Below are 22,183 nucleotides of genomic sequence, written 5' to 3' on the forward strand. Positions count from 1 at the left end.
GTCTGCCCCAGCCCAGACGCCGCACCTCACTCCTTGCTGCGAATCCGAGGAGCCCCTGTAAGTGCCTTTGTCTGGGGCCTGGAGGGAAGAGGGGCTGGAGCCCGCACAGCGGCATCTGGCTACACGGCAGGCAGGGCTCTGCAGAGAGCCAGGGGCTGGGGAAGCCCACCCTCCACAGCTACACAGAGTGGTGTCCACGTGCATGCCAGGGAGGAGGGGACTGGGGGTCCTGGCCTCGCCTAGACTGGACCACCCAGCTCCTTGGAAGGCCTGGCGTGACTTGGCTGGTGCCGGGGAATTCACTGTGGGCATGGTTGGGGTGGGAAATGGGGCTTCCCGTCTTGGCCACAGGTGAGTCAGGCCGAGGCTCTGCTGGCTGCTGTCCCTCCAGGAGGATGCAGGAGGAGGTGAGGGGGTGTCGGGTCGCCGTGCTGGACAGCAGCACTACACAGCAGAGCCTCTGTGCTTCTTCCCTGGTCCTGGTGGGAGGGAACCCCACTGTGGCCAGAGGGGCGAGGGTGAGCTCTGCCCAGAAGGTGCAGCTCTGGAGGGAGGGGCTGGCCAGGTCCAGGCCCCTGGCCATTCCCAAGGGTCTTTGTGATCCCCTCCGCAGTGGCTGCAATTCACAGGCTAACAGTGAGCATGGACCGCCTTTGGGCAGCGGGCTGCTGCCTCTGTCCCTCTGTTCTGCTGTTGTGCCTGGGCTCCCGGGAGGAGGTGCGCTTGGATTTTGCTCTTTCTCCGATCCCTGCCCTCACCCATGGACCCCTGGGAAGCCCCAGGGTAGCAGGGTCCATGCCCAGCCTCACGCAGTGCTGTCCAGGGGCCTTTGTCTAGAAATGTGCCTGGGCTGGCGGCAGGGAGCGGCGATTCAGAGGGATTTCCTGGGAGGCTCGCGAGGCTCGTCTCAGGAGACAGAGTGAAGGGTGGGGTGGGGGGCAGTGTGTGTGGGGGGCCTGGGGGCTGGGTCCCAGCAGGGCAGGAGATGGAGGGTGCTGGGTGCCAGTCTGGGATAGCAGCGTGAAGGCTGAGAAGAGCCCAGGTGGATGTGAGGAGGGAGCCTTGGCTGAAATCATCTGTTCCCAACTGACTTGTGGATTTTGACCGTGGCTCTTGGCCCAGCGGTCTTTGGGTGGAAGTGGGGGTGGGGCTTGGCTGTTCTCCCTTGGGTCCTCTAGCATCCCTGGCTGGAAGTGGAGTGGTGCGGCCCGACGGGCTGAGAGAGGACTCTGCCTGGAGTTGCTTGGCCCCGTCTTTGTTGTCAGCTCAGGGAATGATTTTGAGAGGGGCTGGACACAGGAACGGGGAAGGACACTTGCTAAACGTTACCCCTCGGTCGCTACCAGGAGACTGTCCTGGGCAGCCTGGAGGAGCCGTCCCACTGCCTCCATCTCATGGCCCTCGGAGCGGGCTACCCCACTCCCCAGCTGGGGAACTCAGGCGCCAGCGCCCGGGAGAGACAGGGCCAGAAGGCACAGTGTGCTGGCCGGTCACCAGTGGGACGTGGTGATGCTCACTCTGCTTCCCGCAGGGTGTGGGTGGGGTCTCAGTTCTCACGGCGGGGAGAAGAGGGGGGGCCCTGGCTGCCTCCATCTTCAGACTCCTCTGAGGCCAGGAGATGGGTCTGCCCCCCTTTGGTAGTCTTTTGGAAAGCTCTTCAAGCACTGGGCAGAAGGTACGCCACCCCAGGTCTGCCTGACCAGCTGTGGCCACATCTGCCCAGTGACCTGTGTGCCTGCCTATGCCCCCGCAGCCTTCACTCCCTGAGTGGGGCTGTCCTGAGTACTGCCAGGCCCCGGCCCTTGGGGCGGCAGCCACCGGACAGGGCAGGGCTTGGCTTCCCAGGCGCTGGCAGGCAGGTTCTTGGCTCTGGCACGTGCCCAGAGGACTTGGACTACTGGTTACTCAATCTACCACCGTGGGGAGAGCCCGAGGGCAGGAGGGCATGGACCAGTTTGGTCCTGTCTGGGCCCTGACACAAGGCAGCTTCTTTGCCAAGGGCCCTGGGGCTTTGGTGGCTCCCCAGACCTTGCCAGGGGTGAGTGAGCTGGCACCTCTGCAGCCACAGGCCGGAGGCCGAGCTGCCCTGGCCTGGCCTGGAGCTGTGGTTTTGAGTTGCAGCTTCCGGGCTGGAGGAGGCAGTGAGAGTTGGAGCTAACGGTTCCTTAGGCAGCAGCAGTAAGACCACCTCACTTCTGCTGGATGAGATGAGACATCTCCTGGCTTTTTTTGGGGGGGATAGCGTGGCCTCCGCAAAGCCTTCCAGGGCCTCCGTGGTTGGTCTTAGCAAAGAATGCTGCAGACTAGTTGTCGTCCAACTGAGGCCCATGGGCCAAATCCAGCCAGCTATTTTTGTCAATAAAGTTTTATTGGAATTCAGCCGCACTCATTTGTTTACGTGTTGTCTATGGCTGCTTTCGTGCTGTCACAGCAGCAACCGTGTAGCCTTCAAAGCTCAAACTTTCCTGTCTGCACCTTCATGATCTTACGCCTGCTCCAGACGTCCAAAGATCTATTTCCTGTGTTCACATTCGGAGAGGCCTCTGGACTGAGGGGCCAAGCCTGGCGCAGAGGGGTGGTGCTCTGATAAATCCAGGATGGCGGGGAACCCCTGCCTGGCACAAGTGGAAGAGAACTGTTGGCCGATCCTCTGAGCCGCTCCCTTCTCCCTCCCTGGCCCGGCTTTAGCTCTCCCCAGCATGGCCAACAAGGGTCCTTCCTACGGCATGAGCCGCGAGGTGCAATCCAAAATTGAGAAGAAGTACGACGAGGAGCTGGAGGAGCGGCTGGTTGAGTGGATCATCGTGCAGTGCGGCCCTGACGTGGGCCGCCCGGACCGTGGGCGCCTGGGCTTCCAGGTCTGGCTGAAGAACGGCGTGGTGAGTGGCACCCTGGGAGGGAGGCTGGGGTTGTGGGGCAGGCCCCTCCACCACCCCCGGGCCGAGACCAAGCCGTGACCTCTGCCTGGCAGATCCTGAGCAAGCTGGTGAACAGCCTGTACCCAGAGAGTTCCAAGCCAGTCAAGGTGCCCGAGAACCCGCCCTCCATGGTCTTCAAGCAGATGGAGCAGGTGGCTCAGTTCCTGAAGGCAGCTGAGGACTACGGGGTCACCAAGACCGACATGTTCCAGACTGTTGACCTCTTTGAAGGTACAGAGGAGAAAGGGGGCGTGGGCAGAGGCACCGGTCAAAACACGCCCCAAGTCAAGGCCTGCTGACCTGGGCCTCACAGGGGTGGGGCTATGCCAAGGGACCCCACACTGTGCTCGCAGGACCTACTGTGGAATCTACTGGAGCCTGTTGATTTGGGGACGCTTGCCTTGGCTGGATGCCTGTCTACACCACCCTGAGTTTGTCTTCTGTCCCCTCCGTCTGCTCTCAGGCAAAGACATGGCTGCAGTGCAGAGGACCCTGATGGCTTTGGGCAGCCTGGCAGTGACCAAGAATGATGGGCACTACCGCGGAGATCCCAACTGGTTTATGAAGTATGCGGCCGCACTCCAGGCTTGGAGCTCTGCCCGTGGGGCTGGGGTTGGGGGCGCCTTGGCTGAGCCAGGTGGTGGGAATGGTTAGGGGGAGCAGAGCTAGGAAGGGGAGAGGGAAGAACGGGGCCCTCAGTCTTCTGGACTCTCCCCTTTCCGCCCTGCTGTCTTCCCCGCCTCCCTAGCCCCCGGGGGACGTGAGACTGAAGGGAATGGGATCGGGCAGCGAGTCACAGAGGGCTCAGCGGGCAGGGGAAACGTGAGGTCCTGCCCAGTCTTTCTCCTGGGTCCTCTCTTCTAGGAAAGCCCAGGAGCACAAGCGGGAGTTCACAGAGAGCCAGCTGCAGGAGGGCAAGCATGTCATCGGCCTTCAGATGGGCAGCAACAGAGGGGCCTCGCAGGCGGGCATGACGGGCTACGGACGACCTCGGCAGATCATCAGCTAGAGGGGCGTGGCCAGCCCGGAGCCCTGCCCCTCCCCGGCCCCCTGGCCGCAGCTGTCCCGCTTAGCCCGCCTCACCCACACCTGTATCGTTTCTCAGCCTTGGCCAAGCTTCGAGGCTGTCACTGGACAAAGGTGACTGCACACGGGCAGCTCCCCTCACCGCCCCCGCCTCGGCTCGATGCCCTGCGCCAAAGCACCGCTGCTGCGCCGGCCCCTCCTCCTGGCTGCCCCCCCCGCCTCTGCCGCCTCTCCCCACCCTGGGCCTGGCAGGGGAAGCGGGCTGGGGCAGCCCTGCGGTGGGGCAAGCCCACTGTCCTTGGCAGCAAAGCCTACTGGAGGAGACAGCCCGGCCTCCCCCATCTGTTCCTGGAATACTTTTGGGGTCAAAATTCAACAAGGAAACAAATATATTCGTGCCTCTTTTCTCAGGCCTGGCTAGCAGTTTGATTTGCCCCAGTCACCGCCCCGCGGCTCCAGGAAGTCTGAGCAGGGAGTAGGCTGGCATCTGGGTTTGTGCTGCTCTGGGCCAGTGTGCTCCAAAGACCCCTCAGGCCCCAGGGTTCAGGGGGGTCCGAGTCCTCCCCAGGAACCAGGTCAGGGAACAGGAGAGGGAGTCTCCGGGACCGAAGGGAAAGAGGGGCAACCTGGCAGCAGGCGTGAGCTGTGCGTGTGGCATGGGGGGGCGGGGTGGACAGGAGTCAGGAGACAGGGAGGGGCAGGGTGGTTTGGAAGGTTTTTATTTTGGAAAAGCTGCGCGGAAAAAAATTCAACAAAATGTTGCTGTGAAAAGAGTAAGCCAAAACTTAAGCATTTAAAAAAGAAAATTCAAATCCACCGTTTAGCTCAGAAGAAGGGCGAGGCCAACAGTGGAAGAGGCCCAGCCCGTGAGGGGACAGCTGGCCCCAGGGGAGGGCCATTTCCCTGAGCGGCTGCAGAGGAAGACGGGGTAGTCACGGCCCAGAGTGGCACCTGCTCCTCTGTTCTTCGACTTCCCAGAGGTGGCACCACAGGCCCGGGAAGCTGAGTCCCAGCACCCCCACCACCACCACTTGGGGCGGGAGCCTCGTACCAATCCTTTGGAAAGATGCAGGGGAGGGGCGCCGGGGCGGGAGGCAGGCCGTGTTCTAGGCTGGCTTCTGATGGGGCGTAGGGAAGGGAGGCAGGGGGCGTGTCTGTCCGGTGCTCTGCCCCATCTCCGCTTGTCCCCCACCCCCTTTCTGAGTGACCCCAGAGATGCCTCTGCTGAGTTGCTTTACTGGCCACGGCAGGCATCCTATCACCCATGCTTGCCCGAGAGACTCGGGGATGGAGGCCTGCCCAATGGGGCACCAACGCCTTGTCCGAGACCTCGCCAGCAGCTCCCACTGAGCTGGAGACCTGCGGCGCGTGCCAGACCACTGTCTGGCACCAGTCCTCTGCCAGTGGCACCTTAGGAAGGTCCCCCCCCGTCCCTGAGCATAGCCGGAGGAAGCCGCGGAGGCCTCTCTCCCAGAGCCCCGGCAGGCAGGAGCAGGCTTCCCAGCTCCTCCATCGGGGAAGAGCCTGTCCCACGCGGAGCCTGCCAGGCTCCAAGGTCAGCAGATCTGCTCTTCCCTCCGCTGCGGCAGGTCCGGGGGGCAGTCTGGTGCACTCTTGCTGCTCTGGACCAGCGGGTCGGGGACAAGGAGGCCAGGGCTGGCGGGGGGGCCCCCGCTCTCTGTCTCCACGCCGCCGAGATCCTTGCTGTGGCACAGCGGCACTGACTCCAGCTCTGTCCCTTCCTCCTTGGCTTTTCGGCTCCGGTGGGGCCAGTGGCAGGGTCCACGCCCACAGGCCGAGCTGGCGGCCACACTCCTCTGGCTCAGATACATTTCCAGCATGTAGTAGACGGTCCAGAAGATGGTGAAGCAGCCCACCAGCACCAGCGTCTGGGCAAAGTCAAGCACCCTTATCAGGGGCTGCTTCCCAAAGCCCACAGCCTCTCTCAGCCTACCGTGTTGACTCCGGAAAGCCCCCCACCCCGGGCCATCCCTGCCCACTCCCCACGCGAGGATGGCCCCTGAGACAGCAACTAGAGGAGGGGCGGTGCTGCCACACCCCTGCTGGGACCCTGGTCACCCGAGGAGCAGGTTCCCAGCACAGGGCGCCTGTCTGCGTACCTTGAGGGTGTTAGGGGTGATGGTGTAACCGTCCTCCTCAGGGATTTTCAGCCCGGGGGGGCAGGGCAGGCTGAAGCCGTCGTGCAGGTACTTCCCACTCATGGCACTTTCCAACAGCCTGTGTGGCAGGAAGGGACCAGGATGCCCTACGTGGTGCTTCCCATGCCACCTTCCACCCACACTCCCACCCGTACAAGGCGGCTTCCCAGCCCAGGGAGCACAGCTGGGGTCCTCTTGCCCATCCCCCACGAGCTGCCTTCTCCTGACACGTGCAGCTGGACGCACCTTTGTCTGTCCCTGATGTCTACCGGACTCCACACAGAGCCATATAGGGTCAGCTGCCACTGCTGGAGGACGCCGACGTGCAGTGACTCATCTCCTGGGGCGGCAAGCAGGGCAGTGCGTGAGCCATGCCCTCTGTGGGCCGTGACACACAGCAGAGCCCGGCTGCACCCCTACCCCGAGGCACTCAGCCTACACAGCCCGCTGCAGCAGCTGCGCGGCCCGCTCACCCCGGCTTCTGCAGGCTGCCTCCCGGGGGGCCCCAGGACGGGAAGGGGAGGGCCACAGGCTGTACTCGGAGGCAGAGGAATTTGTCTTTATCTCCCGGATTTCGGGTTCAGCTAGGAGTCTGCTTGGGTGAAAAAAAGGCCTTTCTGCTAAATTAAAGACAGGTTTGAGAACCACTGGTCTCGCGAATCCCTAACTCGACGGAAGCGGGGAGGCTGGGCTCTTCACTGAACTGCAGGTGGTCAGCGGCCCCTGAGGCTGCAGTGTCACGGACACGGCGACCTTACGCCAAGTCTCTGCAAACCTCTGGGCTTCAGTTTCTCAAAAAGAACGGCGACAATCAGTCCTGCCCTTACCTGCCTACCAGGGCTCGCCGAAGGATGGTTATATGTGAAAGGACTTGAAATGTGGTTCAACAAGGAATTTTTGTTGCTATCCTGAGGAAGAATGGATCAGTCACTTCTCCAAAGAAGACAAGGGTGGTATCAATGCACAGCCTAAGACACCAGTGCCCATTGTCTGCAGGGGGCGCCTACCCTCCTGGCCAGGGCAACCCTGTGCCTTCCACGTGGAAGGGGAAGTGAGGTGTGGGGACTGTGAGGTGCAGAGGGGCCAGGTGATGGGGGGCACAGGGCACTCACCTACATCCCTCACCACGAGCCTGTAGACCCCTCTGGCCCGCTCCCCCCAGCATCTCACAGTGGAGAAGGTCCAGTCACTGAAGCCGCCGGGGTCCCTGGGGAAGGAGCAAAGCAGGAAATGTGGGCGGTGCTGCCCCTGCTCCTGCAAACAGCACCTGCCCATCCGCCAGACGTGGAAAAGCACTGTGGGCAGCTGGGAGGGGGCCACGAGGGTCCTCAGGCGCTGTCCCTGCTGCTGAGACCTCAGGGAACGAGGGGCCTGTGTCCACGTGGTGCAGGGAAGACTGTGGGCTCGGGAGGCCCCCGGACCTAGCTCACCCTTACTCTCGGGCACTTCCTGGCTCTGCGACTCGTTCCCGCCTTTGTGAGCGGAGGTGACAGAGTCTGCAGTTCTTACGCAGGTGAGAGGAAACGCAGGTCGAGTGCGCACATGCACACCGCACACAGCAGGCGAGCAGGTGATGGATGGCTGCCAAAGACAGCCAGGGCACAGCGGCCGCTGGGCTGGGCCGGTGACCACCTACAAAGGTGCTCCTCGGACAGAGGGCCGCGGGCCGCGGGTGATCGGATACGTACGAGTCCATGCTGCGTGGCGCGCCGATAAGGGACATCATGCCGCTGGGGCAAAACAGTTTCAGTTCCAAGCTGCCGCGGCGTGGATGAGTGATGGAGACTGTGACTGCCACGTGTTCCAGTGTCTTCAGCCCCGACATCTCCAGGTCCGTCCTGCTGACTGTGGGAAGTCAGGCTGGGCAGCTGAGAAACCAGCCCACACCTCACCCCAACGTGCACAAAGGCACCTGCTCCCGAAGCGGCCGGCAAACACCCACGTGGGATCTCAGCGGGCCCCAGTGTTGGCTAGGAGATGAAATGCAGATTCTGCTCTCAAGTTGAGGGCAGAGCCAGGACATGACAACCTAACAGAGTGACTTCACTCACTCATTCATCCCAACAGTTATGCTTCAGACACTGCCCTAGATGCTGGGAACAGAATGTAAGCCGGGCATGGTCCCTGCCTTCTACCCGCAAGCAGAACACGGTATGAAACAAGGTTCATGGCTGATGCAGGAAAAAGACCTAGAGAGATAGGTGTAGGCACAGAGTGGTGAGCCACCCACTGCAGCCGGCAATGAACACAGACTGGTACAGAGGGTTGGCAGAGGGTATTCTAGAAGGGGGAAGGGCATGTGCAAAGATAGAGTGAGACTTGCATGGGAGACAGTACAAAATTCATCTAAAAAAACTACTGAAGTGGATAATCTTTAAGGAAATTACGCCAAGTGAAATAAGCTGGGGCCGGTGCTGTGGCGCAGTGGGTTAACGCCCTGGCCTAAAGTACCGCATCCCAAATGGGTGCTGGTTCTAGTCCTGGCTGCCCCACTTCCAATCCAGCTCTCTGCTGTGGCCTGGGAAAGCAGTAGAGGATGGCCCAAGTCCTTGGGTCCCTGCACCCGCACAGGAGACCCGGAAGAAGCTCCAGCTGTTGGAACCAATTGAGGAGTGCACCATCGGATGGAAGACTTTCTCTCTCTCTCTCTCTCTGCCTCTCCTCTCTCTGTGTAACTCTGACTTTCAAATAAATAAATAAATCTTAAAAAAAAAAAAGAAAGAAAGAAGCCAAGTCTCAAAAGGACACACGCCACATGGCTCCACCTTGGCAATGCTCAGGGACTGACACAGTGTAGCAAACGGGAGCTCAGCGGTGCCTGCCAGGAGTCAGGGCAGAGGAAGGAATGGGCGTGGGCATGAAGGGCTGACACAGGAGTCCTGTGGCTGGAGGTTACGCAAGACTACACTTGTGGGAAACTCGATTACAGCTGCACACACAGACACAAGCGTGCAGTGTATACAGAGCTGCTGAAATCAGAATGAGCTCTATGGATCGCACCAACGCCAATTCCTTAGTTTCGATATGGCACTACAATTCCCAAGACATTAACGTCAGGAGAAAGGTGCGTGGGACTTTTCTTTGCAACCTCCTGTGAATCTGTGAGTATTTCAAAAAGAAAAAAATTGAACACAAAACTGATGAAGTGGAAGACTCAACTGGGGACTATTAAGAAATTAGGTTGCAATGAGAAATAAATCTTTTTGAAAAAAAATTTTTTTTACTTATTTTTATTTTATTTGAAATGCAGAGTTGGAGAGAGATGTCTTCCATTTACTGGTTCTTTCCCCAAATGCCCACAACAGCTGAGGCTAGGTCAAGCCAAAGCCAGGAGCTCAGAACTAGGTATGAACCTCCCACACGGTTGTGTGGGCGGGCAGAGACCTAACTATTCATCACCTGCTGCCCTCCAGGGTGCACACCAGAACTCAAAACCAGGCGCTTGATGTGGGATGTGGGTGTCCCAAGCGGTACCTAACCACGGCACCAAATGCCCATCCTGAGAAATAAATCTTTCTACAACACCCTTTTTTATTCTTCCATTAATTTAATATACAGAGCAGAGAGCACTACCTTCACTTTATAGACGAAAGACCTCAGAGAGGCACTCAGAGGCAGGAGGAAGAGGACATAGCAAAGGAAGTGCTTTACAAACTTTAAATAGGCAAACGAGAGCTAGGATAGACCAACGAGCAAGCACACAGTTAAAAACACAGTGCCCTGGGAAGGAAAGAAACAGTTGGCAGAGGCCGGATCACTCTAGGGGTGAGCTGGCGCACCTGCGGATGACGGGGCCTGGAGGAAGGCTCACAGGCTACGACACCGCTTCCTGTCCTTCCCCACCTCTGTGCTCTCCCTCACTAGTCACTGGAGAGTGCCACCTCCCCTTCTCCACTGCAATACCAGCATTTTGGAGGCCCACCTACCCAGTGTTCTAACTGCACACTTCTTCACCTCGACTTCAAAATCCTTTCTCCATCCATGTCAGCCACCCATATCTGTGACCACAGCCTGGACCTCGTCATTAGCTGGGGCTGAGTTACTTATGGGTGTTTAGAAACTTCCATGGTGGGTCTTATTATACACGAGATGCAGACTGATTGAAGATACATGAGAAAAGTAGATGAGCAAAAGTAAAAACAAGAAAATATTCAACAATTCCTGCTAACATGCTGGTGAATGTCCATGAATTCAGAGCTCTGTATGTATGAGGGGACTCCAAAACGTTCCTGGGAAAATGGAACTGAAGTTTTTTCTGGGGGCAGGTGTTTGGTGTGGCAGTGACGTCATAGGCACCATGTTGCCGTGCCTAGATTCAAGTCCCACCTCTGTTCTCCATTCCAGCCTCCTGCTGACGGGTAACCTGGGAGGCAGTGGGTCCCGGCCTCCCACACGGGAGACCAGGATCGAGTTCCTGGCTCCTGGCTTTGGCCTGGAGCTGTTACAGGCATTAGGGGGAGTAAACTGGTATGTGGGAGATCTCTGTTTTGTTTCTCTCTCTTTGTATCTTTGCCTTTCAGGTAAGTAACTAAATTTTAAAGTTTTAGTGCAAAAATGTCTGAAATCCATCCGTGCAAGAGATCTTCAAAAAGTTCGTGGATAATTGCAATATGGCACAATTGTGTGGATTTCAAAGAGTTTCTGCACCAAAATAAACATATTTTACTCCCATTCCCCATGGATATTCTGAAGTCGCCCCGCACATGTGCTTGCGTGTTCTGTGCTCAGTTCCACCTGTCTCCCTCTTTCTGAAAACACCCTCCCTCTGGCTGCCTCCCCAGCCTCTGTTCCTGACCAGCTAAGGCCTCGTGGCTCCCTCTCCAGCACTGTCTTGTCCTTTCACAGCAATGTTGGGCAAAAGCCAAACGCCAGATCAACCGAAGGATCCGCCTTCTTGCTTACAACTCTCCTATCACAACTGGAAGACAAACGCAACTCCTCCCTTCCTTACCCCGCCTCTAGAGCCAACCAGCCTGGATTAAAATCCCAGCTCTGCCATTTATTAGCTGTGAGAGTTGAGACAGTTTCCTTATTTGTAAAATAGAGTAACGGTACCCAATTCATGGAGTTGCTAGGATTAACTCAGCTGATATATGTAAAATGCTTAAATTAGTCTATAAGCATTAGCTATTTCTCATCCCTCCTAGGCAGACCTCGAGGAAGCGGTCTGTGCCCACTGTGGATACTCTCGCAGTCATCCCTGGCATCTTCTTTCTATCAGAACAGTGTTCTGTGTGTGGCTTTAAACAAAGCTGTGTGCTCATCAGGAAACAGGACCATTCCCTCCTCAGCCCCTCCTGTCTGTGATCCACTCTGGAAGCAAACACGTCCTAATGCTTTCTTCAGGGACCCACCAGGACAGCTATTTTAGGGGTTATCAATTTGAGACGTCTTTCATCAGTTTTCGACCGTGGCAGACGAGGATTTGGCACAACGTGCTCACAGCTCCCGGCCAGCCCGCCTCACGGCCTCGCAACACCACATCAGTACATCAGTGTCCAGACAGGTCTGCACTTGGCTCACCTCGCGGGGACCTGATCCGCGTTACACTGAATTGAGCCAAGCAGCACGCAGCACTACTTCACTTCCTGAACAGTCTGCTGCTCTCCCCTCTGAGGTTTCATCATCTCCCTGGTTTTTGGTTTATTTCAATTTCATGCCCCATCACTAATTCTTCCCAAATAAACCATATTAACTTCTTCACATAGCTTCTTCCCTTTTCTTCTAAGTGAAGAGGTCAGGGTTCCCCTAACGCCACCTGCTCTCAGAGAAGCCCTCTAGAGCCTTCTGTCCCAGTCCCATCTGCTGCGCAGCTCCTGCACCGGGACCTTTCTTCACTTCCTACCTGGGTTCTGGGTTCTGACCCCTCCCCGCTTTGTACTTCCTCCCTCCCCCCAAGATTTATTTCTTTGAAAGGCTGAGCGAAAGCAAGAGCTAGAGAGAGAAAGGGACATCTTCCATCCACTGGTTCAGGGACATCTTCCATCCACTGGTTCACTCCCTAAAAGGCCCCAACATCCAGAACTGGGCCAGGTCAAAGCTAGGAGCCAGGAACCCCATCCAGGTCTCCCACATGGGTGCAGAGGCCCAAACACATGGGCCATCCTCTGCTGATTTCCCAGGTGCATTAGCAGGGTGCTGGATTGAAGTGGAGCTGCCAGGCTCCCAGCTGGCACTCTGATACGGGACATCAGTGAGGTAGATAGAGTAGGAGGTCTTAACCTGCTGCACCACAATGTCAGACCCTCTTCCTACCTCTTCTGTTTTTTTGCCTTTCACTACAGAGCAGCACATCTTCGAGTAGTTTCCAGACAAATGGATCCTGAGGACGACCTTGCAGGTCTGAAAGCGTCCTCATTCTACCTTCCCACACAGTTAATAGTCAGGCTGGGTGTGTCTTACTGCTTGAAAATAACTTTCTCATTCCCCCACAAGAATCTTGGAGGGCTTTCCCCGAAATGGTCAGTGTTCTGTTATCTTCAAAAGCAGGTGGGAAGTGCTAACTGCACGGAGCTGTTCTCACTTCAGCGTGGGTTTCCCTGGCTGGCCCTGGGTCTCTCACGGGAGCAGCCCCGTGGAGCGTGGCACTGTCGTCTGCCGAGGAGGGGACCCATTTCTCTGGAGAGGGCTCTTCCAGCCTCCTGGCCACTGGGGCTTTGGGATACCAGCGGCTGGCTGGCGGGGAGGAACTCCCAGCTTCTGTCCAGCTGGTGCCTCACTCCCTGCCCAGTCGGGGCCCTGACGTGGCCGCCTACCTCGCCCCCATCTTCTGCAGCGCATGGCACGGCGTCTGAGTGGCCCGGGTGGGCTGTGTCTGCGCCGCCCCCGGCAGGTACTCGGTCTGCAGTTTTCTCGGCCCTGCTCACATTTCTATTCCTTTCCCACCTTCCAAGAATGCGATGAAATCTCTGATTGCCATGGCCTCCTCTCTCATCTTTGTCCTTGTGCTCATCTCGTTTTTATTCCTTCACTCTTTCTTTGGTGAGGTTTGGGAAAGAGCAGAGATAGAGGCAGGGGTTCATTTCCCAGCTCTAACCACACATCTCCAGTACGCTGCGACAGTTCTGCTCCAGCTCTCTGCTACGGCCTAGGAAAGCAGTGGAAGACGGCCCACAGGCTTGGGCCCCTGCATCCACATGGGAGACCCGGAAGAAGCTCCAGGCTCCTGGCTTCAGATCAGCACAGCTCCGGCCATTGCAGCCATCTGGGGAATGAACCAGCAGATGGAAGACCTTTCTGTCTCTGCCACTGCCCCTCTGTAACTCTGCCTTTCAAATAGAGAACTCTTAAAAAAATAAATAAATAAATAAAAAAGGAATATATGGGTTCAAGCCCTGGCTCCACTCCTGATTCTAGCTTCCTGCCAGTGCAGACTCTGGGGGCAGCAGTGATGGCTCAAATAATCGAGTTCCTGCCACTCACGTGGGAGAATTGGATTATGAGTTCCTGGCTCCTGACTTCAGCCCATCCCCGTCCTGGCCATTGTGGGCATTTAGGGAGTGAACCAGTGAATGGGAGCTCTCTCTCTGCTCTCAAATAAATACAACAAGAAGCGTTTATCTCTGCTAGCCATGTAGATAGTGGCACGCTGTACCCATTTCCACACTGATGTGGACGGCAATGTGCGTGGCAACGCTTGAGAGAGCCCCAGAATTATTTCGGCTAGTATTCGGTAAACTAGTACTTAGGACAGAGCTGGGCACCTTCAAAACACTGAGGTCTTAGCTGATGTGATGATCCTCAACTTACTATTTAGCTTCTGGTTAAACTGGGGTCTTTTTCAACTCTCAGTCCCCAAAGATGCCAGGGCTGTGTTTGACACCATGACAACCTCTACCCTCTCACTGGTGCAGGATCAGAATAAGAGTGTAGGAGCTGGCATTGTGGTGTAGGTTGAGCTGCTGCCTGCACAGCTGGTGTCCCATATGGGCACCAGTTAGAGACCTGGCTGCTCCACTTCCGATCCAGCTCCCTGCTAATGCACCTGGGAAAGTAGCAGAGAATGGCCCAAGTGCTGGGCCTCTGCACCCACATGGGAGACTCAGAGGAAACTCTGGGCTCTTGGCTTTGACCTGGCTCAGCCAGCCCTGGCCGTTGTGGCCATCTGGGGAGTGAATGAGTAGATGAAAAATATTCATTCATTTTCTCTCCTTCTCTCTCCTCTCCCTCCATCTCTGTAACTCTTTCAAATAAATAATAAATAAATCTTAATGACAACAAAAGAACAAGGGTGTAGAACAAGGAAGCATCTGTGGTGAGATGGGAACTGAAGTCATCAACACAGCAGCACTGCTGGGGGGCAAGTGTCAGGGGAGGGAAGAAAGTCCGGAGTGAAGCTTGGGAGATGCCCAAGGGAAAGGAGCATGTTGGGGAGAGAAGCCAGCAGAGTGCTGTGGACAAAGGAGGTCCCAGGAGCCTGGCGAGGAGCGAGCTGCAGACAGGCCTCTTCAGGGGCAGAGGAACAAGAAGGGTAAGAGTGATGAACCCCCAGCCAGCCCCAGGAAAAGGGCGCAGCGAGGGAGGCAGGCGCTCGGCCCTGGCAACAGCGAGCTGCTGCTGTTTTAGCTCGTGCATCTGGCAAGGCTGCTGGCTGGAGGCTGGCAGGGGTTGCATTTGCAGGCAGGAGGAGGAGTCAGCAGGGAGGGAGGGAGTGGGGTGAAGGGGGCAGACGCCGAGCGGTGAAGAACAGGCCTCACTGTGCAGGCAGAGGTGAGTTCACTCCAACTGCACGCAAGCACGAAAAGGCAGGTGCGAGTAGGCGCTCGGCACTCTGCACACACACACTCCCTTGTGCGTGACGCCCTCCCACCCCCTGGCAGAGACTCCAGACCCACAGTGGGATCCACAGGCACCAAGTGGCCCACGCTTGTTTCCCCACAGCTCCTGTTGGTGTGGAGAAGCACACACCTGTCTTCAGGTTGCTGCTCTGCATGGCAGTCACTGGCCAATGTGGGTGTTTAGATTTAAACTCATTATGGGTAAGGTCACACTAGCCTCATTTTAGTTATTTATTTATTTTTAAAGATTTATTTATTTATTTGAAAGTCAGAGTTACACAGAGAGAAGGAGAGACAGAGAAGGAGGTCTTCCATCCATGCTGGTTCACTCCCCAATTGGCCACAACGGCCGGAGCTATGCCAATCCAAAGCCAGGAGCCAGGAGCTTCCTCCAGGTCTCCCACGTGGGTGCAGGGGCCCAAGGACTTGGGCCATCTTCTACTGCTTTCCCAGGCCATAGCAGAGAGCTGGATCGGAAGTGGAGCAGCCGGGACTTGAACCAGCACCCACATGGGATGCCAGCACTGCAGGTGACCGCTTACCCACTCTGCCACAGCACCGGCCCCAAACACTAGCCATATTGTAAATGTCCAGTAGCAGTTGGGCGGGCACCATGGTGCAGTGGATTAGCCGCTGATTGGGACACCTGCACCCCGTGTCAGAGTGCCAGTTCCGGTCTGGGTGCTGTGCTTCCAACCAGCTTCCTGCTGATGTGCACCTTAGAAGACAGCAGTGGCCAGCGCCGTGGCTCACTAGGCTAATCCTCCACCTTGCGGCACCAGCACACCGGGTTCTAGTCCCGGTCGGGGCGCTGGATTCTGTCCCAGTTGCCCCTCTTCCAGGCCAGCTCTCTGCTGTGGCCAGGGAGTGCAGTGAAGGATGGCCCAAGTGCTTGGGCCCTGCACCCCATGGGAGACCAGGAGAAGTACCTGGCTCCTGCCATCGGATCAGCACGGTGCACCGGCTGCAGCGGCCATTGGAGGGTGAACCAACGGCAAAGGAAGACCTTTCTCTCTGTCTCTCTCTCTCACTGTCCACTCTGTCAAAAAAAAAAAGAGAGAGAGAGAGAGAGACAGCAGTAATGGCTTAAGTGCTTGGGTTCCTGCCACCCATGTGGGAGACTGGGATGGAATTTTTAGATCCTAGCTTTGGCCAAGCCTAACCCTGGCTGTTGTGAGCATTTGGGAAGTAAACCAGAGAATGGAAGATATCTCTCTTTCTCCACCCCTCACCCCTAGCACGCTGCCTTTCAAAAAAATAAATAAATCTTAGAAAACAATGTCCAGTAGGCTGAAATGCCAGCACCCCCTGACTGAGTGGCACAGACAGGGAACACTTCCAAGAGGGCGGAAAGTCCCCTGTGTAGACACTGCAGCCCTGCGGTCTTCGAGGGTGTCACCTCCTCTTCTATCAGGGGGATGCTCAGCCTCACTGCCCTCTGGGAAGCTCACTTTGCAGCCCCAGACACTGGAGCTCCAGATCTTAGCTGGAGGGGACAAGGCTTCCAGTCTGGGACCCAGGTGCTCAGCGCTACTGACTGGGCTTACTGCCCTCCCTCTGCAGGTGAGCCCATAAGCTTATACCTTCTGTCCCGTCTGCTCACGGGGAATGGTGGTAAGAGGGCAGAGGACAGTTTTGCTGGCCTCTGAAATTAGGAGCCGTCCTGCTTGCTGCTCCCCAGGGAGACGAGGGGCTCCGCCAACCAAGCTCCAGGACTCTTCCCCTGATCTCGCCAGCCTGACCCTGCCCTGGCCCCATGTGCTCTCCTCTGCCCAGGACAGATGGTCCTTCTTCCTCTTGCTTCCTCCTGACACACAGCAGGTGCCAGATGCCTCAACAGCTAGGGAGGTTCGCCAGACATCCTGAGGCAACTGTCCCTGGGTACTGGGAAGCAGAGGATGACAGAGCCGGGAAGAACCCAAGGGCTCAAAGTCAACAGGAAACAGCCTGTGTCAGAGGTCAAAGTTGAAAGGCATTTTACCTCCGTGGTACATGAGTACAGGGGCTCCAACTGAACCGCATTCTAGAATGTAACTGACCTTCTCTGCCTTGGCTGCTGCTTTATGCCCTTTCCAAGACAGCTTTCCTTTTAGGGCAAACACAAGGACTGGGCCCGTAGGGCTCCTTCCACGTGGAGGGCACCCGGGCAAGGGCTGGATGCCCTGAGGGAGATGGACAAGCCAACCCTTCTCTGCAAACCTCCCCAGGAGGAAGCTGCCCTCCTCTCTCAGTCCCTACCTCTGGCCATCGCTCCTCCTGCCACGGCTCCAGTCCGGTCACTCCCCAGGAGGGCAGGACGAGTGAGGACAGAGCTCTGGTTTGGACACCATGCGTGAGATTTTTCAACCTTCATAAAAAGTAGTGAATGACTCTGCTTGTCAAAACTTCTCAAGGGTAAAAGAAAAAAAAATTCCTCTAAGGAGGCAGAGGAGGCAGTGGTAGGGAGACTTCTGGGAAGCACGCAGAGGCCTCTGGCACAGGCGTGGCATCCCACCCAGCTTCCCTGTTAGCACAAGAGACACTTCTCACCCCTGCAGACAGTCCTGGCGACCCAGGGTGCCGTGGAGGCGGGGTGGACACAGAGGACAGGAACGCTGTGCACTGCTCTGCCCCACCCCACACTAGACAAGCCTGAGAACCCAAGGAAGGGGTTCCTTTACTTCCCAAAGACGCTGGGCCGGGTGGAGTTGCCCGGCTAGACCTGGCATGGAAGTGGCAGGAGGGCTTTCAGCTGCTGCCCGTGTCCTGAGTCCCAAACCCACTCCTCCCGCCGCCTCGCTAGCTGGTTGCTCAGCAGCTCCTCCTGCTACTAGTAACTCGGGAGAAAGGTCTTGTTTAGCAGCCGGGGGCCAGCCAACTCAGAAGCAGCAACATGTCCTAAAATGGTCAAAGCAAACTGCACAGGTTTGGCCGGAGCTCAGCTCCTCCAGGAAGGGGTGGAAGGCGGCAGGGAGGGCGAGTGTAACTTTCCCTCTTCCCACCCCAGCTGGACTGTGGATTAACCCCCTCGTGCTGCGGACGTACCATTCCACAGGACCTCCAGGGCACTGGGCGTCTGCGGGATGGCCTTGTTTTCCTTTATCACAGGGCTGACGTAGGAAGCTAAGTAGGGGACAGAGGTCCAGACCTAGGAGAGGAGAGGCAGGGTCACAACCACCGGCGCTCCTCCAGCCACGTCTCTGTCGGCGTCTCCTGTCCTGATCACTTCCTCTCCATCCCGAGACTCCTGCTGGTGGCCTGCGACGGAGCACCTGCCCCACGATGCACCACCTGTCCCAGCTGTCCCCCGCTCACTCTCTGCCCCCAGTATGGAAGCTTCACCGGCAGCACTGAGCCTGCTTTGCCAGTTGTAGGTCGGCGGGGATGAGGGTAAATGGGGTCGAATCAACGACACGAATGCATTTATTAAGCACTGCTGGTGTGCCAGGCAGTGTTCCAAGCATCTGGCCCCCTCCCTCAGTCACTCCACACAGGGACCCTGCCTGCTGTCCCCGGTCACCTTGGCTGCATTAACAAGTCTCCAGGCATTGAGCAGGCCGAAACCATGCTGGTGGCTGTGGCTGAACCCTGCCTCGTTGGTGACCCAGTCTGCATGGCGATCTTCATACTGAAAGGACAGAGGTCCCTGTTAGTCTCAGGCCTCGCCAGTGGGAATTCAACCTCACCCAGCTGATGACCCAGCCCAGATTCTCCCACTGAGGCTACGGCGAATGGATTCCCCGAGGAAAGCTAGGACAACGGGTCAAAGAACCATGTCACCAGCCAGGGCTGGCCTCTAGAGAGCGGTCAGGAGGCAGTAGCTCGAGTGCAGGTACCTGGCCAGAGCTCTCTTCTGCCAGCAAAATGACCACCGCAGAGTTTAGGTCAAGTGAGCTTAGGCTTGGGGTCTCTGTGGGATCCCTGCCCTTTACACATGCAGCTCTGAAAGGGAGCAGGTGCCCGGCATTTGGGGCATTGACCACCTGAACCCCCTGCTCCCTGGACTCTGCGGTCTACTGCCGGTGTCCTACCTGGGTGGCTGTGAAGACGATGATGTGCTGGACGTCCCGCCACGTGAGGCAAGGCCGCACCTGCAGCATTAAGGCTATCATGCCGGCTGCCAGGGGCGCCGCAGCCGAGGTCCCCGTGTGGCCCTCGGTGCAGCCAGTGCCCCTCTGAAGGTCCCAGTCAGTGGTCACCTGGGGAGTGGGCAGTGGTTAGTTCCAGGGTGACACAGAGCGGGTGGTGCAGGCCAGGTCCTCAGAACAAGGCCGTCAGGCTGGGCCTTCCTCTGTTAGAGCTGACTCTGAGCAGAGGGGGGCCTAATAGCAGGGCAGGACCGAAGAGGCCTTCGACCCTCTGAAGACGGAGGCACTGATACTAAAACGAAGGGGGAGGGGGAGACGGAGACCTGCGGGAGGCCTTCGGCACAGCTGAGTTTCCCGATCCTCTACTATCTGTGCTCCCAACCCCAACTTCTCTACCCAACCCTGCAACCCCCACAACCAAGCCAAGCCAGGAGAGCTACTGGGCCCCAGCTGGAGCTGGGACAACAGTGACGGCACCAGGCAAGGAAATGCAACTTGGCAGCTGAGTGACGAGGGCAAACCCTGGCAGTGTGTTCCCAGGGAGGGGGCTGTGTCCTTGCATACCCCCAGGTTCAGCTTCATGGCCTGCCTGCCTGGCTCTACAGACCTGGATGGGACAAGCTGCCTCTTTGCTCTGGGCTGGGTGCCTCAGGTTGGTTTTCATGAGCCCCCTGGTCTACCTGTGCTTCTGAGCTGGGGGCGGGAGAGGGGGTTGGGGCCGGGTGTCTGTCCAGCACCAGGTTCTTTTCACGCCTCGACAGCCACGGAGCTTCCCAGCAGAGGAGGTCCCTGTCTAAATGCGCTCCCTGCGGTTGCACCCAGATCCTTGGCACGCGGTGCCACTGCTATGACCAGAGAATTTCTTTCTTCCAGAATTCTTTTTTGGGTCAGACTCCAGGATGCTGACTTCTGCCAAGAGCCGCCCCTTCTCCATTGTACTCATTACTTCCCTTCCGGCTGTCAGAGCTGCTGCCCAGACTTGCAGCTTCTCCCAGACCCCACGCGCTCCCACAAGAAAAGGGAAAAGCACTTTCCAAGCTGCAGTGGCAATGAGAGGGAGAAGCCTGTGCCAAGCTGGGAAGCAGACTGCTTGTTTCCTGTTGAGGACACAGCCTCACGATGACAGGCGAGTGTATAGCTGTGAAGCCCACATATTCACCCACGGTGGCAGGAGCTCTGCCCAGTCCCAGAGAAGCCCAGGGAAGCCCCCAGCCCCTGCCCTCAGAAGGACAGCTCCACCCGCTGCCCTGGTCAGTGCACAGAAACTGGCAGCAGTTTTCTGGGGCCAGAACATTCCAAGGATGGGAACTTGGCTAAACAAACTCTCTTTTTATTTCTGGACAGATTATGCTTCAGATGGAAGGCGGGGGGGTGGGGGTGAGGATCTGAGCTGACTTTGAAGGAGAAAAGCCAGGTGCCACGGATCAAGAGTGACAGCTCTGTTATGGCACCTCCTTAGGCCCCTGCCTGGGCAGGGGTGAGCTGGGCTCTCAGAGTTCTGCTGGGGGTGAGGGGCTCAGGGGTCCCTGCCCTTCTTAATGCAGCCCGGCCTCAGGCGCACAGACCCCAGCATGCAGAGCAAAGCCTCCCCTGCCTGTTCACTTCAGTGCGTTCCAGGAGGGCAGGGAGCAGGGGTCAACCGGCTGGGGCCTCAGGACACTGTGTTCACTGTAAGTCACTCATTGGCACAACAAAATTCCATGTTTTGGAAAACAAACTTCTTAACCCAGCAGGAAGACAAAGCAGCCGAATTCCCAGTGGTCTCAAGAGAGACCTCCCAGCCCAGCCACTGGAGAAATCTGACACCCGCTGGCTGGAGCCCAGCTCTTGTCTGGAGTTGCTTAGCCCCATAGGAGCTCTGGGAGACCTGGCTTAAACCTGCTGGGAGGGAGCCAAACCCGGCCGGGGCCCTGAGCTCTTCAGATGGGTGCCAGAGGCTGGAGACCGCCCTCCCCTGCTCCAGTCTGCTTGCCGTGGCTCCAATTATAGCTGCGTGGAAAAGGTCCTCTCGGCTGACATGAGAAGTTCCTCTAACTCCTTGTCCCGCCCACCCCCTAAAGACAGCCGCTGGCTCCACTGAGGATGCACAGGATGGAATTCAGAGTATTTACGTAAGGACCGAAGAGCAGTGGAATGATCTTTTTAAGCCCACAGCTTAGCCAGAGTCCAAGTTCTACCAAAGGAAGACATTGCGAAGATGCGACACCCAACGTGTCATAAAGCATGTTAAGGGGGCGGCGAGCAGCGAGGAGAGGAAAGTCCCGCGACGGGAGGGGCCGGGAGGACTCACAATGCTGCGCAGCATCTTGTCCCCTCCGCTGAAGGTGACCGCCAGCATGGAGGCACACTCCTCTGCGTAGAAGGGCATCCGCCCCTCCTCGTCCACCGCACCTGGCAGGGAGGAGGGCAAGTGAGAGCGTGGGGAGGAGCTGGCCCCGTGGAGGGCCTGGGGGCGTCACGGTCACCCTGGGGGCTGGCTTGAGTTTAATAAAAAGGATCCGTGTGGCTCAAGTGCCCCGGCGTGCCCTCGGCCCTCATCTGAACTGGCAGCCTCACGCGGCAGAAGGTACCCTGTGCCTGAGACAGCCTCCAGGTCCACCCAGGGGCTCCTGACTGCTAGGCCTCTTCCTTTAGCAAGCATCCACCGGGAGTCACGCACTGCACCAGGCACCAGGGCCAGATGCAAAGGCCACAGGAGGAAACAGACGGTCAGGCAGCCTAAGGTCAGGCAGCCTAAAGCCAGGCAGGAAGTGCAGAGCCAGGTGGCGAATGCTGGGACTGGGGGCACAGGTAAGCACAGGGCACTGGATTTAGGTGAATGGGAATCACGGGAGGCTTCGGGCAGGAGGTGTGTGGCCCACGGCAGAGAGGCCAGAGCAGAGGCCTAGCCAGTTGCAGGTGGGATGGAGGCAGATGGGCGGGACTCCAGGGAGCTGGGCTAGTTCCATCTCAGAAGAAGAGATGATCACGCTCACATGCGCAGAGAGACTGGAGCTGAACAGGACACACACAACCCTCCCACGGCCCCGAACCCCGGGCCCTACCTATGGTGACGGTGTAGATGGAGTTGGCGTAGCCGTCATAGTTGCAGTTGTCGTTGTGCTGGCCCCCGTTGCCGCTGGCTACCACAAAGATGCTCCCAAAGCCCTGGCGACCAGCCATCACCCCGTGTTGCAAGGCAGCCTGGGTAGCAAGAGTCAGGCTCTCAGCCGAGCGGCTCAGGAGAGGTGGCTATT

The 22,183-nt window shown here is 57.7% G+C and overlaps 2 protein-coding genes across 6 annotated transcripts in view; one reads left to right on the forward strand and one right to left on the reverse strand.

Moving 5' to 3' along the window:
- TAGLN (transgelin) lies at window positions 1-4,959 on the forward strand. The gene is made up of 5 exons (XM_002708381.6): window positions 1-57; window positions 2,689-2,879; window positions 2,972-3,149; window positions 3,382-3,484; window positions 3,783-4,959. Exons 2-5 carry the CDS (start codon window positions 2,700-2,702, stop codon window positions 3,925-3,927), a joined length of 606 nt encoding a protein of 201 aa, XP_002708427.1. The 5' UTR covers window positions 1-57; window positions 2,689-2,699; the 3' UTR covers window positions 3,928-4,959.
- PCSK7 (proprotein convertase subtilisin/kexin type 7) overlaps window positions 4,648-22,183 on the reverse strand; it is a 25,158-nt gene continuing 7,622 nt past the window's right edge. The window contains exons 8-18 of one of the 5 annotated variants that reach the window (XR_016220498.1): window positions 21,992-22,130; window positions 21,238-21,338; window positions 18,891-19,058; window positions 18,380-18,487; window positions 17,905-18,007; window positions 7,792-7,941; window positions 7,216-7,310; window positions 6,931-7,011; window positions 6,350-6,443; window positions 6,065-6,182; window positions 4,648-5,833 (exon numbers count right to left, since the gene is read on the reverse strand). Coding sequence is in view for 2 of the 5 variants with exons in the window: in XM_002708370.6 (XP_002708416.1) it covers window positions 5,501-5,833; window positions 6,065-6,182; window positions 6,350-6,443; window positions 7,216-7,310; window positions 7,792-7,948; window positions 17,905-18,007; window positions 18,380-18,487; window positions 18,891-19,058; window positions 21,238-21,338; window positions 21,992-22,130 (1,416 nt within the window). In the remaining 3 variants the exon portion in view is untranslated. Of the gene's footprint in view, window positions 5,834-6,064; window positions 6,183-6,349; window positions 6,444-6,930; window positions 7,012-7,215; window positions 7,311-7,791; window positions 7,949-17,904; window positions 18,008-18,379; window positions 18,488-18,890; window positions 19,059-21,237; window positions 21,339-21,991; window positions 22,131-22,183 lie in introns of those variants that run through there. The other 4 variants (XM_002708370.6, XR_016220496.1, XM_008260846.5 and 1 more) reach the window with 4 other exon arrangements.

The sequence above is a fragment of the Oryctolagus cuniculus genome, chromosome 1 (genome assembly GCF_051225735.1).
Source record: "Oryctolagus cuniculus isolate XC-2025 breed Fujian yellow rabbit chromosome 1, ASM5122573v1, whole genome shotgun sequence".
Classification (NCBI taxonomy): domain Eukaryota; kingdom Metazoa; phylum Chordata; class Mammalia; order Lagomorpha; family Leporidae; genus Oryctolagus; species Oryctolagus cuniculus.